The 18,582-nt window shown below is 44.7% G+C and overlaps 1 protein-coding gene across 1 annotated transcript; it reads left to right on the forward strand.

Moving 5' to 3' along the window:
- Window positions 1–1,290: 1,290 nt before the first annotated feature.
- plekho1a (pleckstrin homology domain containing, family O member 1a) lies at window positions 1,291–15,996 on the forward strand. Its single transcript, XM_076301838.1, has 6 exons — window positions 1,291–1,317; window positions 1,911–2,057; window positions 10,472–10,612; window positions 12,910–13,014; window positions 14,172–14,273; window positions 14,818–15,996. The coding sequence occupies exons 1-6, from the start codon at window positions 1,291–1,293 to the stop codon at window positions 15,994–15,996; spliced, it is 1,701 nt and encodes a 566-aa protein (XP_076157953.1).
- The last annotated feature ends 2,586 nt before the right edge of the window (window positions 15,997–18,582 follow it).

Below are 18,582 nucleotides of genomic sequence, written 5' to 3' on the forward strand. Positions count from 1 at the left end.
TTGACACGGTCAACTGTGGAGGCAGTACTTTTTTGTTCATCACTGTTCTGTAAATCCCAACTGCAGAACTTCACTTGCTCTGTAGTGGCTACTGGCAGGGGAAGCAGGGACAGAATTGGGTGCAGCTACTTGAGATATTTGGCTGTTTTGTTTACTCATGAACAAGGTAAACGCAGGGAGAAATGAAGGATACAAAAAGACCTCCAGGCTTTTTGTCTTAAATGTGGAGCTGCGCTGACCTCATTGTGAACCAGAAGCATATGAGTCATGCTTTGGCATAATTTGGTCAATTTGTGTCACTCTCGCCGAGGAAGAGCAGAGCAGCGACGTGGTCTGTCTGTCCGTGTTCATGTCTGCCGTCTGTCTTCTCCGCAGGAGCCTGGAAACTGGGACCCAGTTACTGACCCAGTAAAAACATACAGGAAAGAATACCTCAATAAATAAAAAAGCATGGTCAGTTTTCTTGCTGTAACTAACACTAGTGATAGTTTTTTGTTGTGTGATTACTACAGTTTCACTGAGATTAGCTGTAAATAAGAGCATTTGCACTGCCATCTTCATCATCATCATCACCACTGTAATCATCATGACAGGTGCCTCAGGGAAGGTTAAATCATGGAAGTGCCCAACTGATTTGAGGGCACTCATCTTCTTGATGTCAGTGATACACAATCTAATGACAACCTAATGACTTATATTTCGGATTGACTGTGCTTATGGAGGATGCGTTTTATATTTAGACATTACGATGTGACAGAAATCTGTTTAATTTTTCAATAATTAAATATTGCTTTTTTTGTTAAATTAATTTAACTAGAACATTTTAAGAATAGCCTTGTTCATCATTATAGCTGATCAAACCTCTTCAGTTTAGGGGGAAAATACACGCGTTTTCGTCCGCGCCTAATTGGTGACATCACGGTGACAGCCCAACCGGCGCAATAGATGGAGCAGTCGAGCCCTATATACGGGAATACCCCTTCAGTCCTTCAACGTGGAGCCCACAGTGCGCTTCGGAGGCTGCCGCGCGGATGTCAGAGGGAAGACAATGCTCGAGCACTGCGATCTGTAGAATAGGACATTTCCCACACAGCGCAATGAACGAGCGCCGCGCCTCAGCCACATTGTAAAACAGTTAATTAGAAACGCGGTGGAGGAGACAAGCAAGTCACAACAAAAGGACTTCACAAAAAATACGTTCTGTAGTTATTATTTGGCACAGCTTTGGGGGAAACGGGGAAGTAAGGAAATTCACTGGATTTCAAGTGTGGAAACAAGGCTACATTCATCATGAAGAAAAGCAATGTGGCAAAAAGGGTAAGCTATCTCTCCAAAGCATGACATTGGTATGTTATACAAATGTGTTAATGCCTCTTTCAGCATCCATTCCTGTAGGCACAACTAGGCTACAGATGCTGATAATCTTCGTTGGCGTTGGTGAGAGCGCCCTGCCTTGAAACAGTCAATCTTTCAAATGGGTCTGACAGCATCCGTTTTGCGTGTTTGGATTGGCAACCATGCCGAGTTATCTAATGTAATGTATAGACTACAAATAGCTCGTAGCCTACAGGACATGCTTTTTATGAAATAAATCTAGCACCTGATTATGCATCAAATACAATGCATTGCATTTTTGTACTTACTTATAACGTAGTGTATTATTTTCTGTAGCCTACTTGTGTGTACATGTAGATGCACCGAAATGTTTAATTAGCCACACCCTGAATGACACCTTCAATTAAATGGTATAGCCTCTCTATAGTTTGCCTTTACGGAATAGATTACCAGTTAAATGTCAGGACGGGAAATTGATGATTTATAGGTCTGTTTTATGTGGACAGCGCCCTCACACTTCACGCACATATTATGTAAGCTTTGCGTCGTACTGACAAGCTTTTTTTTCTCCACAGGGTCTCCAAGATGCCAACCAGCTGTCGTCTCAACCCGATAAAGTAGGCTGGATTCGTAAATTCTGTGGCAGAGGGATTTTCAGAGAAATATGGAAAAACCGTTTTGTGATGCTAAAAGGAGACCATCTGTATATATTTGAAAAGGAGGTAAGTTTCCCCAAAGCGCATGGCAGTCAGACCTCTGCCAAGTTGCGTGTGGCGCTTTCACTAAGGGGTGCATTAACTGTGCTAACTCAGGCTTCTTATTGAGCGAAGATGACTTTGCGTGTGTGTCTACCGAGGCCGTCATTTGGGCGTGTGATTCACTGAACCGCAACGGCCTATGTGGTGACAGCTACAGAAGACAACACGAGCCATCCTTATGCGCTCACTATCTGCAATGTACTTAGTGTTGTAAAGATATCGTCCCTGTCTATTGGTGGCTGAGTGCACATTCAACTTCTTCAGAATTCAGAACACGACTTCTTTGCCCTTTCATCTCTATCTCTCCTCACGTCAAGATAGTTACCATCAGTTCAAAGCTTGGCTCTAATGACAACCATATGGAAATGAGTGTCTGAGCCCCACCCCCAAGCTGTAACCATAGATGCTGATTTGACAGCTGAAATGACTCTCAGTTTAAATAGACAACATATGTGTTGGCAGCATCCTGTATAGATAAGGGTATTTTGTATTTGTAGATTGCAGATTTTTATTTTATTTTATTCATGGTAGAATTAAGCGCTCTGAAATACTGTGGCCTAGTACATTTAACAGTCATGTGACAATATGTGCATTGCTTCCTCTTGACCTGTGCCAAGGGTCCTGATCTGTGTCAGGATTGGTATCATTTAATGTAGTTCTTCTTCACTTCAAAATCCTTGTGATATGCTTGTCAGTCCTAAGGCTGCAGCAACCCAGCTGTAGTGTACAGCCTACTCAAAGAGAGCGCACACACACATCAGAGTGAGCGTGCCCCTGCCATGCTCAGGTGTGCCATTTACCAGAGTTAAATAGTTCAACTGGAAAATGAACCAAATTATGTAAACATCATGTGTCAAATTTCATAATCAGGACACACAATGCATTTCAGGCTGGGTTCACTTTAAGGGCGGTCCCCCCCCCCAAAAAAAAAAAAAAAAAAAAAAACACCACCATCAAAATCCATTTTCAGGTCCATTTGAAGCGTGCATTAGTATAATTAAATCCATGGTCCACTTGACAAAATATATTTTAAAGTGCACAAACAAAAACACATACTAGATGGCAGTAATGAAAAAGGCTATTTGTGGTTCAGATGGGGACATCCAGACTCGAAGGCCTTATTCTGTCTTATCAGAAACATCCCTGGGCTGCTTTGGAGCTGAGATTCATCTTCCTTGCGAGTTTTTGGAGGATATCACACTCCAGCACTTTAATGGGAGATCCCCGCAGCCAAGCCGAAAGCGGTGTCAGTTTCACTCTTCCCAGTTTTTCATTTTTTTTGTTGTCTTTTTTTATTTTGTGCTAAAACATTAAATGTGCTTTTAAAGGAGTTTATCGCCATGGCCTGGTTTTCACACGCACCCCTGCCGTGAGCTGCCTGCGCAGAAGCGGCAGTTTTTTTTGTGCGCGGGTTTGGCGAGATGAAAGGCGGAGAAGTGCACAGCTGTGCCTAGCGCCAAGCTGGAGGGTCCCCAAGGCTTCGGTTTTTCTAAGCCCGCTTGCGGACATCTGTGTGCACACACCTAAACATGCACACGAACACACTGTACGCACTTATGTACAAAACATACATACACACTCATACACACACACACACACACATTCACATTCACACTCATACACACACACACACATTCACATTCACACATACAGGCAAGCTCTGCCCAAATGCTCCTTTGTTTCTCTTAGCGATCTTAACATACTGTAATACCCACTTCCTTTTATCCAAGACTAAGAGCATCCTGAGATGATTGCATCCTGAAGATGTAAGGCCATCCCTGTAAAAGCACTTTTGCTCATTTTTCCTCGTTCAGCTGAACATCAGAGGTCCGTGTAATGGAAACGCAAGTAGATACATGAAATATCAATGCAACCAGCCACTCGGATGACATACAGTATATTACCCATGAGTTTGTCTTGACGATTCGCTCATTTTTCATACCACAATATCTTTTTCTACATTATTCTTTATAATGGTCTTGCAACTGAAGACATTCAACTTGACAGACATTCATTAATACTCAGACAAGCACTCTGTTTGAAAAGCTGTGTTCCAGCCAGGAGTTCCCTCAGACAATGATGTACCTGCCATCCAAAAAGCCTTCTATGAAGAACTGGACATAAGATTTTCAGTGCATTTTTTCCACGGAGATGACAAGAGCCATCGGTTCCAGATTGCACCTTTTGTGACAATACACATTAATTAGACATTTACAATCACAGTCCGGCCTCCAGACTTTGGCACAGTTAATGCCTCTCCAAGTTCTTCTGGGTAAAGCAGCATTAGTGTCTCTCTCCCACACACACACACACACACACACACACACACACACACACACACAGACTTACACACACCTGTCTCTCTCCCTGTGATCCTATATAAATTCAATTTACGAGCATGCTGTGTCAGCACCGAGGTCTAAAGGGGTTACTGAGAGCCAGGGCTACTTCCAGGCGAGCTTGTCTTACATCCCTCAGCTCTCATTTACTGTAAGTCCTCAGACGAGCTCCCTGCCCACACTCATCCTTCCCTTTAGAGTGGACAAAGGCCTTTCTGTGGCAAAACCGTTCTGCATATAGATGTCATTATGTCTATAATGCAGTGAATATCAATGAGCTCATGTCGGTCTTTGTTACTTGATGTTCGATGTAGTCCATCTATGAGCGTATAGAAATACTGTACAGTTTTGTCAGCATGTAGTCAGTGGATGTTGTGCCAGTTAATGAGCTGTTTGACTATTGCCCAGTAGTTACTCTCACAGACAGTTAGTGCTCTGTGGGACAGTGCTTACTGTAAGTCACACAGTTGGGGGGGTTAAAGTCCTGATAACGAGAAATGATGCAGCTTAAGAGCTGTGCTCTACCATTTAATCCAGCAGACTTCATTAGTTCAATTATTACACTAATGAATGTTTCAGTATTTTTCAGAACAGCATTCATTTCACAGGTTAAGTTGCTCTAGCACTGGCTCTGTGAAGTTCCTCTGGGCCACCAGTTAGGTGTTCTGTGTGCCAGTGTGATATTGAGCATCTTGACCAGCCAAGGAGAGTATATGCAACCGTGGCTCAGTGCTTGTCAGCTTGTTAAAGTTGCACTTGATTAATGGCGCCGCATTATTTAAATGTGAACTTTGCACAAACAAAAAACAAAGCACCCACGAGGCCTCGGAGATGAACGAGGAGCATTTGCATCTCACTAAAAGGCACCGCGCAGGCTAAGCACTTCCAGCGCTCTTCCTTAACCTCTCAGCCTCCTGCTGCAGGTCTTATCGCAGTTTTACGCTTTGTCTCTCCTGAGTGTTGTTATGCTGCCTGCTGTTGCCGACAAGGATTCTCTTGTTCGTGCCCTTAAGTAGGCCTGCGTTGGGTAGGCTACATGCTGATTCATGTATCCGCCTGCTAACACAGGATCAGCTCTCTTCTGCTGTGGCTCAGCATCACACATTCCTGTCTGAGTCAGATTACCTGCCTCAGAGACGGTAGTGTTCTCAATGACATCACCTGATTCCTAGTGATGTCTCAGTCAACACTGACAGGGGTAACTGACAGGAACGGATTTAGTCATTGCTGGCAGAGAGGACCTGACTGGCTGCTTTTCAGAGTGATGACTGTAGCTAATAATGCTGTTGCAGAAATTGGCAGACTGAATCGTAGGGTTATCACTGCTTGGAGTAGTATTTGATACAGTAGCCAATCATCTTGTGTATTTTTCTCCTCTGAGTTAATGTGTAAGTGTTTCAGTTATGAAAAGAAATGTGTTGTGAGAAGTAATCAACCATGCCCTCCTGCTGTGCCAAAATGCAAATGAAAGCACAGAACTAATTTAAAAACAGAATCAAAAGAATGTGCAAGACCAGCTTTGTAGTGACATTGATTATAACGACAAGATTCACATTTGCCTCTCTTGTATAAACATTTCCAAATGTGTGTAGCTGTAGTCATTTTCACGTTTCCTGATCATCACGCTCTCTGCCATGCTGTGGCGTGCCTTTTCTCTGGATCTCAGCCATTGTGTACACCTGTTAATCCTTCCACTCTGGGGAGCACCCTCTGAAATTTCATGGAGCTCTCAGAGCCACTTAGCCTCTCATGTTCCCTTCATGTTGTCTGCTGTAAGACATTTTGATTGGAGGCCCTGCTGGGCCTCTATTGATGTGAAATTGTGCTTCTGTGACTGTTGTGTCTTAAAGGAGGACCTCTGTGTTCTCAACATCTGGTTCTTGATCCTCGACGCCTCAAATACCTTGTGCAATGAAATTAGTAGTATTCAGATGTCTCCAATTCATGGTTCTCATAGGCCAACACTAAATGATGCAACAATAATTTGTTGATGTAATTTGACTGACCAGGTCATACAAGAAGTTGCTAGAAAATGTATATTGGTTGCAATTAAGCCCTATTTTGTCACTATCAAACTATAGATCTAATGTGTTGATCTATTAAGTGATAGCAGTTCCTGAAGTCCTGCTGATTGTGAATCCATTGGTAGTCTAGTCTGAGACTTCTAACACCAAGCCATCAAAGTGCATGCACATTTTAATGTGTTTGCATAAGTGTCTAGACATGCATCTCACATATGTGTCCTTCAGGCTGTGTGAAAGTGTGGAGTGTTCTGTGTACTTACATCTGTGTCAATGCATTTTTGCGGCCATGTAAGTGTGTGTGTGTGTGTGCAAATGAGTGCAATCAAGCCTGTTTGTACTTGCGACAGCACTTCAGGATATGCACCATGGCTGAGGTCACCTCCTTGTACATATTGATGATGTGATCTCTCTCTCCTAGCACACACACAAACACAGCCCATGCAGTTTTTAAAAAGGGAGCTGCGTGTTCTCCAGCCCTGGTCCCTACTGTTTCTGCACTGGCTTCCGGGCTCATGGCAGGGCAGGACAGTGGAACATCCTAAAGGTTATTCTAAGAGCTTTTTTATGCGGCCACTCTGTTTCGCTGCGGTGTAAATTATTGATCGCACTTGTGCTTATAGATGGGTGGAAAAATGGCTGAGGGTTTTCACAGCATCACATGGGCCAGTGGATTCTGTGCATTGTCTATATAGGACAGTCCTCAGTGGATTTGGGCGGAAGCATTGAACTTTTTTTCCCCTTGTAAAACCATTCATGAGCTCACGGTGTGTATTGTAAAGGAAATGCATGGTGTATAGAAATATGACAACACTGTGCTGCAATGTTTCAGAGGTTTCATGTAGGTAAGATGAATGACTGTAGAGGCAAGAAATGGCTAATTAATAATAGCTGACATAGTCGTCACCGCTGCGCTGTCTGGTCACTGTGAATGTAATTAAACAGTCAGTGCTCTCAAACAGCCTTTGAACATGAATGGAATTTGTCTCATTGTCTGGGAGGTTTTTCTCATTCAGAATTGAGGCGGCAGCACCTGAATATTCATTTAATCGTATTTCCTGAGCCTGGATTATGGGGTGGGAGGTGTTGTTTCCTGGTGAATATGAACCAGGACACCAGAGGATTAATTAAACCAGCTGTGTAAGATGATGACACCTGTGTCGTGTCATCTTGAGGAATGTGATTGGAGCAAATGAATCAGACATACTGGGTGCAGCACTAAACAGGGAAAAGTTGATTTCCCCATTTTACACTCAGTGACAATACATCATGCAATACATCAGACTTCATTAAGATAATAAATATACTGAATCTATTAAAGAACTTTAACCATCACATTAACACATATGTAATTATAAGCATATGTTTCTGAGTGAAGTTGGATGCTCTGTTGTTTACTAATGCTGTAATCTAATTGACTGAAACAGATGGTGTAGCTTATGTAATAGCCCTGATATTGAAAACAAGGGAAGTGGTTTGAGCCATTGACACACATAATAACCCCTGTCAGACCATTCAAGCTTTGCTTGCGGTTACAAGACCGTTGATGACAATGATGGTCTCAATGGTGGTAATGGTGGTTATTTTGAGACTCTCCTCCTCAGTCGATCTGGAAATAAGTCGTCCTCCAGCTCTAAAGCTGAGCGCGCCAGCTCAACCCTCCTGCCGTGACTCCGAGAGCGCCACTAATCCATTTTCTCCCTTTAATGCCCAGTCGGTTTATGTAAAAATAAAACCTCTGGCGGCTTTGATTACAGGGTATTAACTTCACATCAGCCCGATTCGCCATCATAACCGCTGGGCTACGGAGCCTCCCTCAGTGAGACCTCCAAGGCTCCTCCTCCTCCTGATGCTGACACACATGGATAAACAGATTGTTCATCGTACCTGAAGCGCTGTCCTATATGTTCAAGTAAATGGAGAAGAATTTTGTATCGTTGTTCAGCACAGCAGCACGCTAAGAAGCATAGTACATTGTCACTGTTAGTAGTTAATAAGTAATGTAAACATACTCACTATTGTGCCATACACTGAAATATGGTAATTCTAGCATATATTATGTGACTATGCAAGTCATACATATATGCATAGCAGTACATGTGATTGTGTGAGCAGTTCATGCAAAATTGAAGTACTCTTCCAAGTGTTTTTTATTTCTCAGCAATGTGTATTCTCTTTCCTCAAGCGTTGTCCATGCATGATGCGTGCATGCTTTGCCTCCCCGTACAGTATGTATCTCTCGTCAGTCTTGGGGGCTGCTGGGTTATTTTTGGAGCCGCTTAATCCGCGGATCAAGATGGCACCCCCCGCCTAAAAAACTAGCTGTGCAACAGCAGGGGACTGAAATATTGATGCGCTGCCTGCCCAGCGCCCAGTGCTGGTCCTCGGGGGGTCTTTTGCCCCATATTAGCGTTTGGAGGCGCTTTCTCACACTCCTCTCGCCTCTGCTTTCTCAGACTCGCGACCCCGTGAGGATGGTTAAACCATGAGGAAAGGGGGCCGCAAGTCCTGCTGTTGGGACAATGGGGGAGAATGTTTAACCGGCACCGCTTTACTCCACTAAACCATGGCGTTTACATGGCAGGAGATGTGGTTAGTTAATGTGTCACGCATCAAAAGACATTACTGATACAGCTTCTCTCTGTGTGTGCCGAATTCTCAGATGCCTCTACATCTCTGTTGTAAAATCATCCCTCAGATGACGAAATCATACACGGAGCCATGCTTTACCGAACATTTTAATCGCTTAGCACAAGTTGTAGGACAAGCCGATAGTCATTATCAGCAAATTAAATTGATGCTCACAGATTTTAAATCCCTTAGCAAATTGAATGAAAGCCCTGCTTTGAATCAGATGACAGCAGGTCGGTTTGGAAGACAGAATAATGGATTCCTTTTGGTCCCTTTTTAGAATTTCACACCAAGCTCTTTGATCACAGACGCGCAGACTGACAGCATGACTCACCTTGTACAATGTCTTATCGTTAGCCGCATCCCTTGTTACCCATGTTCCGTTGCCATGGTGAGAACCGGATGGAACTTTGATCTAATCCGTCCACCCGTCAAAGCGCTTCCTTTGGCGGACATCAAGGACGTCCCTCCCACTGACAGATTTTCTCTGGGTGTCCCCAAATGACTGCCCCCCCCTTCGGACCGCCCCCTGATGGCTCGGACTGATGCCTCTTGGGAGCTGGAAGGCCCTAGTAGGGCCTGATGTCGGAGGCCTGTGCCTCAGGCTGCATGAAACCATGTATTTTCACCCCATAAGTCTTGTTAATGAGAATTGATTTAGGTCTAAATTAGGCATTTTCACAGAAGGGGTCACACAGCATGGGTGATGTGGTGCAGAGGAGGGCGAAAGAGAAGAAAAACACTGTATGACCACGGGATGTAGAGTATAGATGGCAGAAAAGTTTGCTAATGGTGTTTGAAAAGAATCTTTGAATTTGTCTACATATTCACATCTTTTATGACCCTCCATATACAAATGAAAGCATCCAAAAATGGATGATTTTGCTGCATGGTTCAAGGACTAATGAGCTACTCAGTAGAAACTCTTGCTCACAGTAAAGAATAATTTGGAGAAATACTGCACTGTTTGAACTGAGGGCAGAAGTGCCTTTGTGCCGTGATGCAACTAAATGGCAACTGTGAATAATAATGAGCCTGCTCCCAGAGGAATAGGCTAATACATTCTGTTGTGATAGTGGTCAGACCCTCTGTGTGTGTCTGTGTGTCTGTCTGTGTCTTTCTGTGTGTGTGTCTGTGTGTGTGTGTGTGTGCCTGTGCGTGCATGTGTGTGTGTGTGTGTGTAAATGCACACGTGTGTGTATGAGGGCTTTGTACGTAGACACTTATGTTTGTGCGTGCGTTTACATAATCTGCAGATGGCATTCATTTATCCAACAAAGAACCTAGTAGATCAGATGACCTTCACCTAAAAGCCAGTTCTTTTACTGTGACATCAAGACTTACAAATGTATAATTGTGTCTTTTTTTCCCCCTCTGCTGTCCACAGATGAAGGACGACGGTAAAACCCACGAGGTTTTCGACCTGGCTGAGTATGAGCGCTCAGAGGAGCTGAGAAAGACCAAGAGTCGCAGCAAGAAGAACCACAGCAAGTTCACGCTCCTGCGCTGCAGGCAGCCGGGGAACAGGGTGAGTGCTGTGACAGACACAGAACTGAGAGGGTAGGGGGCAACATGAAGGACGCATGCACGCTGCTTTCCAAATTAGACCAAAGTCCATATATATACAAATTAGAAGGTAGAATTTTACACAAATATTTGATTTTGGACATGCTTCCATGTAGACTGGGTAAACCCAGCCTGATCTGCCGGCGATTTGATTTCGCCCTGCAAGATTGAGCATGGCCTGGTGATAGCCAGACTAGCTTCCATGCCTTCCTACCACTTGAATGCTATATTAGAAGGCAGGATGTTTTTCCGCCTCAGACAGACAGATGAACTGTCATCCAGAATATGTCAGTGTGGACCACCGGTGTGTTAGGGATACCTTATGAATGTCACCGTGACAACTGCAGTAGTGGCGGGGCTGGTGGTGAGAGGTGACTGGGGACAGGGACCAGAGTGTTCAGATGAGAGACGGGGAGGTCAGCTGTTGGCCTGAGGACAGAGACTCATTGAGGACAGGGGTGGTGGTTGAGTCTGTGCGGGTGCCCTCTCTCTCTCCCTCTCGCTCTCTCACTCTCTCGCTCTCTCTCTGCGCTAGACAGAGTGTGTTCTGACCTCATGAACCAAAGAATAAATCACATCCTGCTAATCGTATTCCACTGACCCAGAAAAAGAGGCAAAAAGTGCTCCACTTTCACAGAAAAAAAAAAACATTTTGTACCAAATGCAGAAGATTAAACATGCACTCCTACTCCAACGACAGGTGCACTCACACGTATGTCACCCAAACGCACGCATCACACATGCAAACACTCCAAAACACCAGCCTATGTGCTACAATAGTTATGTTACACTATGATCTATCCAATTCCAATCTAAATTGATATTCATGAATTAAATGAATTAAAACTTAGATCAGAACTACCCACAGTTAAATTCCAATCGAGTAACAATGATCTACGAGATCCTGTGTGTATTTTCATCCTATATCTACTGTTTTATGTAATATAAATACATTTTTTGAAGAATTATCTTTGAAAGGTCAGTTCATTTCAGTAAGCGGTTACCTGAAAGATACCTGACATTGTTTTTCAGTTAAATTGTTCTCTAAAGTAACATTTTGTCTCATGCAAAATTGATCAGGGCCTTTGGCCCAGGAAGGCTGTCATGCATGGATATGGAGCAGTGTTTGTCAAATGGGGCCATGTATACACCAGAGGGTACTTCGAGGTAGCCCAAGATGTCCTAGAGAGAAATATAAATCACGAAATGACACAAAAACTCATTTTGCTACATAATTTCAGAGTCAAAAAACATTACAATGATATCCTCACATTTAATGTTCCAGTTGTTTGTTACATATTTAATTGCATGTGTATGCCCAGAGAAAGGTACATACATTCAGTAAAAACAACCAGAAACAGCGAAACCTAATGCAAAGAAATTACCATCTAAAATGCGTCTGGATTGTCAGCAGTTTAAATTGTTTGTACCCCTAAAGGAAGTTGACCGAAAAATTGCATGATTAGCTTCTAGTGTTGTTTCTCTGAGATGAATACAAGCTTGCTTAACATGAGGTATTCCAAACACAATGCAGACATTATTCTCATACAACCCTGCATGAAATTAACATTTCAATGGGTCAAATTCCATAACAGAATCTGACTGTTCAGATATATCAGGATATCATGGTTTTACCTCATGATAGCAGAGAACTCTCTGGGTTTAGAGCAAACACCTCTTGTTAAGCTGTGCTATGTGATAATGCTTTTCCTTGTGTGAGTGTGTAGATGTATTTATGTTTTGGTTCTTTAGAAAATTATGAGTCCATATTGCTGCGGATTTGACATAAGCAGGCAGATTATTGGGTCCCAGGTACATGAACCAGAACAGCATGCAACCAGACAATCCCACTGTCAGTCATGTAGAATGTAAACTACTTTATGGTTCTCCATATTGACATCAGAGATTCCCTTTACCATTGTGACCATAGAAATGGAAAACCCAGAGTCTATGAGCCTATCATTTTATATGAGGGAGAAAGGGAGAGGGAGGACAAGACTGGTTGAGAGGAGTACTGTGCAGAAGTTTGGAATAGATGGTACAGTAAATCTCAAAGCAAATTCAGCTAAAATTCAGGGATTTTCTCTATTTGACTACCCCCTAATACAAACACAATGGACTGAAGAGTATTTAGATCCAATTCAATTTTAGAATTAGCCAGGATTTGTTCAGCTCTGTGGATGTAAGAAACCCTGTCTGATTCGTTGCCTTTTCCCCTAGTTCACTGCATTTCTCCCTCTCTGTCTGTCTCTCACCCAGACCCCCAATCTGGTGTTTTTGGCTGTAAGTCCAGAGGAGAAAGAGTCCTGGATCAACGTTCTGAATGCAGCCATCGTCAGAGCCAAAAATCGCATCTTTGATGAGGTAGGTTTCTCTCTCTCTCTCTCTCTTTCTCTCTCTCACTTACTCACTCTACTGTAAGCCCCCTGAATGCTTTTCTCCATCTGTTTCTATCCTTTTATCAGTTCCTCATCTCTCGTCTTGTTCCATGTGTCTGTCTCTCTCTCTCTCTCTCTCTCTCTCTCTCTCCGGTGCTTCTTTTATCTCCGTCTCTCCATCTGTCTCTACTTCTCTTTATTGTACTCTTTTCTTGCTGCTCTATTGGATTGTAGTTTCTGTTTTAGTAATCCTTTTACATAAAATCCAGTGACACTAATGCACTAGGAGCGAGTGGAATCACATCTTTGTTAAGAATAGGCACAGAGTACTGTGCTGTTGCAAATTTGACACAAGGTCAAACACTAGGTCCCCTTTCTTCCCTAATTGTTGTATTGCATGTGTACATCTTCTTAAATATGGCTTCAGCAGAGCAAATCTAATGGTTTCTTTTCAGTTAATGTATTAACATGTCTGTACTTGCATGCAGACAAACATGGGCATGTACCACTTGTGCGCACGTGTCCACACACACACACACACACACACACACACACACACACACACACACACACACACACACACACACACACACACACACACCACACACATTATGAGTGTGAGTGAGCATAGTGCTGTCCTCAGTGTGGTGCTCCATCTGGGAGTTTGATGTTAGGTCCCCCACGGAGTGTGCTGTGGTGTGGTACGAACTGACACATCTGTAGTACACAAGCACTGAGTGCTTTTCCCCACCACCATTTACAAAGAGTTCACATCGTTATCATGTGACAAACAGCATTTATTTACCACAGTGCTATTTTTGGAAACATTTTACATAATCTATTTTTGCATGTATTTCAGAAGCAAATATGCCAAGTGAAATCTGGGTCAGTGGCTACCCTCATTAACTAACCACAATAACCCAGACTGTCCAGTCTGGCCTCAGTGGGCCAGTGGAATGCCACTGTAAAGAGTTAGCTCAGCTCTTCTTGTTACAGTAATGTGTCTTCATTTTTTTCCATTTTTGATAATAAGAGGATTACAATATGCAGAGATTCTCCAGTGGAATTTTACTAAGACTAAAGGTCTCTGGAGTTCATTGGTCTCCCCCTCCCTCACCGATGGCCTCTGCACTGTTTCTGTAGGTCACAATTGAGGAGGAGAGCCTCCTGGCGCACCCGACACGTGACCGTGCCAAGATTCCTCCAGGCCGCCGGCTGCCCACTCGCGGGCATCTCATGACTGTGGTGGGTGGCGTCGCCCCTGTTTGTACCAACTTGTGACCTCTCTGACAAAGTCATGGCAACAATCTGACAACATCTTACTGCAGCAGTAGAAAAATGTGCCATGAGCTTTATAGCGGGAGTCAAAACACATCAAATCAACTTATTTGTGTGGTGCCCCCGTTGTGAAAACATTGCAATTCAAAGTGGCCTGACAGTGTGACGCTTCCACACCCTTAGGAGGGTAATTGAGATTAGAAGAGTGAAAAGGTCATAAAAGCAAATGAAGCAGACAGGAAAAAGGGCATGGATAGGAGAGCACAATGCTATTATATACTTTTTTCTGTTGATCATTTTATCTTGATTACTGAAAAAAGTCTTTATGGCCATGACTTTATAATGAATGTGGATACAGTTATTTTTTTCAAAGGAGGTCCTTCCCCTCGTTTTTTCCAACTTCTGTTATAATGGCATAATTTGATCCAGGCTAGTAGTTCATTGTCTCAGTAATGTGAAGAGTGTCTCAGTAATGGAAGGAGTGCTAACAGAGAGAATTGTCTGTTTCCAGGCCTCTACTTCGTCTGACGGGATGCTGACCCTCGATCTGGTCCATGAGGAGGATGTCAGCTCCCCAGAGGACGAGGGGGACGTCTGGGTGAAAGACTTCCGGGTCGACCTGGACAAGCTGGCCCCGGGTCGCCGGCGATCGGGCACGGACGTCTCCAAGCGTCGCGCCACGCCTGCCGAGGGGCGGGTGAAAACGGGTAGCCTCCCGCGGGGCAGCGAGATGTCCTGGACTCCTCGGCCGCAGCATGCGGAGGGACAGACCCAGGTCCAGACCCAGGTCCACACCACCCCGGCCCACGCCCGCACCCCACAGCCGGGCAAGAGGGCCGCCTTCCAGGCCCGGAGTCGCTGCGCCTCCATGGACGACGCGCTCTCTCGCGGAGACCGCAGGGCGGGACGGAAGGACCAGAGCCGGACAGCCGCGCTCGCCCACAGCCCCACGGGCCACCTGCAGGACCTCATCGCCCAGCGGCTGCAGCGCACCCAGGAGCTGCTGGCCGAGATCCAGGAGCAGGACACGCCTCACCGGCCCCACGTGGACTCTGCTCACGCCAGGGGCATGGAATCGCCCCGCCTGAGGCACCTGCGGGGGGCTGATTCGCCCCAGTCGAAGGGATCCGGTTCACTCCACAGCAAGAGCTCAGATTCGCCTTCGCTGAAGGGAAAAGATTCGCCCCGTTCGAAGGCCAAGGACTCGCCCCGGGTCAAAGGCTCAAAGCACTCCAAGAGCACGAACTCGCCGCGGGGCAAAGTCACAGACTCGCCCGACTCCAGGGCCCCCCACTCGCCGCTGGTGAAGAACTTAGACTTGACACACCTGAAGGGCTCGGACTCTCCTCTGTCCACCACCTCCAGCTCGCCTCACTCCAAAGGGGGCGGCTCGCCCCACCTGAAGGGAGCGGAGCACTTGAGGGCGGCCAGCTCACCGCACCTGCGGAGTGGACTCAGGGACTCGCCCCTGCGAGAGGGCGGGATGGTGGCGGTCGGGGGGTCGGATTGGGAAGTGCGTCGGGCGGCCGCCGAGCGGCTCCTCCAGGAGGCCATCGTCTCGTGGCGCGAGGCCAAGGAGGTGCTGGAGGAGGTCAAGCAGCTGCAGGAGCGACAGCGCAAGGCCGAGCCGGGCACCGCGGCAACGAAGCAGGCCACGCCTTCCCATGACAGCAAGCCTAAGGAGCCCTGACGCAACCTCAAAATGCATGCTGGGACAGTTAGTCCTCCCACCACTATCTGTCTGAGAATGCCAAGCACGTGGGAGAAAGACTTTAAAGCACACATTGTCGATGATTGGTTCTTATCACGTTTTTTTTCCGCTCTCCTTTTTAATACTGTGGTATTGCCACTATTTGCTATTCTGATGTTACTATATGGGCTATCTTCCTATGATTCTGCATCCTTGGATCTTTGCACTGAAGTTCACTGGAAAGGTGCTGAGCAGATAGGAGAGATGGTTCAGGAACCTTATATTCTACAGGGTGAATTTTGGTTGTGGGTTGTTCTACAAACAACATGCTGAGTGTGAACTGCTCACTGTCCCACTTTCTCCTACAGGGCCGGCAGGAAAATCTTTTTTGGCTGAGAGTGTGTGTGAATGGTTTTTCCCTGTGCCCCGCTGTTGCCTCTCTTTGGTGTGTGTGTGTGTGTGTGTGTGTGTGTGTGTGCGTGTGTGTGTGTGCGAGTGTGTGTGCGAGTGTGTGTGTGAGTGTGTGTGTGTGTGCGTGTGTGTGCGTGTGCGTGTGCGTGTGCGTGTGCGTGTGCGTGTGCGTGTGCGTGTGCGTGTGTATTGAAGTTTGAGTTACGTGTAAGTGGTAAATAAGAGTGAAAGAGAGTAAAGAGAGAGGGAGAGAAAGAGAGAGTGTGTGTGTGTATTGAAGTTTGTCGTACGTATAGGTTTGACTGGTAAATTAGGAAAGACAGAGAGAATGTGTGTGTCTGTGTGTGTGTGTGTGTGTGTGTGTGTGTCTGTGTGTGTGTGTGTGTGTGTGTGTGTGTGTGTGTGTGTGTGTGTGTGTGTGTGTGTGTGTGTGATATGCAGTTCAGTGTGTTTGTCTCAGTTCTGGGTCATGGGCTGTAATGACTCAGACGCACTAGCAGCCTGGTGAAACACTGACACGCTTTACTCCTGGGCAGCTCAGCCATACTGTGAATATGCTTTTCATAACATGCTCGTTTGTATCGGTATGCTTTTATTCTTCCCTTCCAATGACAACTACTTTGTGTATTTTTTGTGACTGAAGTCTCTGGGCACTTTTACGAATAAATTTGTTGTTTATCTCAAATCTTGAGTAATTCTTTAGTGATCACTGTGTTCCTCCTACTGAATTTCATACTGATTTCTTTCCACCTTTCATAATGATCTCATCTCCTTTCCCTTGCACTGTTGCTCGACCATGGGAACTTACAAATAAACCATTAAGCCCTCTCACAGAGAACCAAATGGCTTCCAGTTCAAGTTTTCAAGTTTTCTCTCATAACTCAGTTCACCAGAGACACATTTGAAACTCATCCAACTTTCTGAGGCATTTTTAATAACATTCATTTGCGTTTGCCCTGCTTGTATTGCGTGGGTTTAACCCTGCAGCACAAAACTCTCGCATTGTTTGGCATAATTGCAGTTCATAAGGGGGTAGAGAGAGATCAGGCAAAAGAGGATTATTAATGCAGATTGGCCCCCAGAATGATGGATATTATGATATCGTAATTATAGACATTATCATGAATGGTTGTTTGGTCAACCAAACTTTATCAGGTGGGTGGATAGGGGTGATGGATCCACAAGCTCAAGCACAGCTTCACTGGGCAGTGCACATGGTTTATTGCAGGCTCTCTACTTCTGTGACAAGGCCATGAGTGATCGGTGACTTATTTAGAACTGCACTTTTATGATCATGTGGGTAAATAGCATGGCTGACTTCTCTCGAAAAATATAGGGTAGGTTTGTGGTGTCCCTGCTGGTTTAGTGAAATTGCCCTCTGGCTTGGTCAGTATTTTCCAACCTGCAGTATTTCAGCCCGTCTTCGGCGGACTGAATTAATAATAACTTTGATGTTTTTATGGCAGAGAACTGCTTGAAATCCAGACATGCTCAGAGCAAGCAGCGCCTCATGATTCCCTTACTTTTTGTGGTATTTTGAGTAACTGATTTCAGTTCTTTAAAAGTCAAGGATGATCTCTGTAGACAGAGCCCGTGAGCAGCCTTTATTCATTATTCATCTGTATAAGGCAGTTAAATTCTCAGGCGGGCACCCACCGGTTATTGTGAAGTATATTTTGGTTAGTGACCCCATGAAATTTATTGGTGAAACAGCTTGTAGTATATATTTGAGGAGCTCTTTTCCAAAACGCTATACCTCCATTTTAAAGAATTTCCATACATTTTGTTTTCCATGTTATTTCAGTGGAACTCTATTGGGTTATTGTTATTCGATTTATCTTTACTCAATCAAAACAGCACAATTGTAATGTTATTGACATTAAATAAAATTACTTATTAATGGTTTTAAACATGGAGATATAGCATTTTGGAAAAGAGCTCTTCATTTGTTCTTGCCATTACTTTGCCAAACCTTTGAAATAATAATTAAAAAAAACGTCTCCTGTAGCAGTGTCGGAGCTGGGACTGATTTTGACTCCTGTTGACTTGGTGATCTGACTCACACTCCCATGCCTGTCGGTGTCTAAATGCAAGCTGTCACTTCCATATTTATTCACGACCTCCATATGAGTGGCAGCTCTAATTATAGTGAGTGACTGAGGTTTGTTTATGCCA

Source organism: Alosa pseudoharengus, unplaced genomic scaffold (genome assembly GCF_046254945.1).
Source record: "Alosa pseudoharengus isolate Yale_2024_CS ecotype anadromous, Long Island Sound unplaced genomic scaffold, YU_APseudo_1.1 YU_APseudo_1.1_scf_23, whole genome shotgun sequence".
Classification (NCBI taxonomy): domain Eukaryota; kingdom Metazoa; phylum Chordata; class Actinopteri; order Clupeiformes; family Clupeidae; genus Alosa; species Alosa pseudoharengus.

Excerpts from the sequence above, each read along its gene's own strand:
- plekho1a (XM_076301838.1), top strand. The coding sequence starts at position 1,291 with ATGAAGAAAAGCAATGTGGCAAAAAGG. Across the intron at positions 2,058-10,471 it reads TGTATATATTTGAAAAGGAG|ATGAAGGACGACGGTAAAAC; the intron begins GTAAGTTTCCCC and ends TGCTGTCCACAG. Across the intron at positions 14,274-14,817 it reads GCGGGCATCTCATGACTGTG|GCCTCTACTTCGTCTGACGG; the intron begins GTGGGTGGCGTC and ends GTCTGTTTCCAG.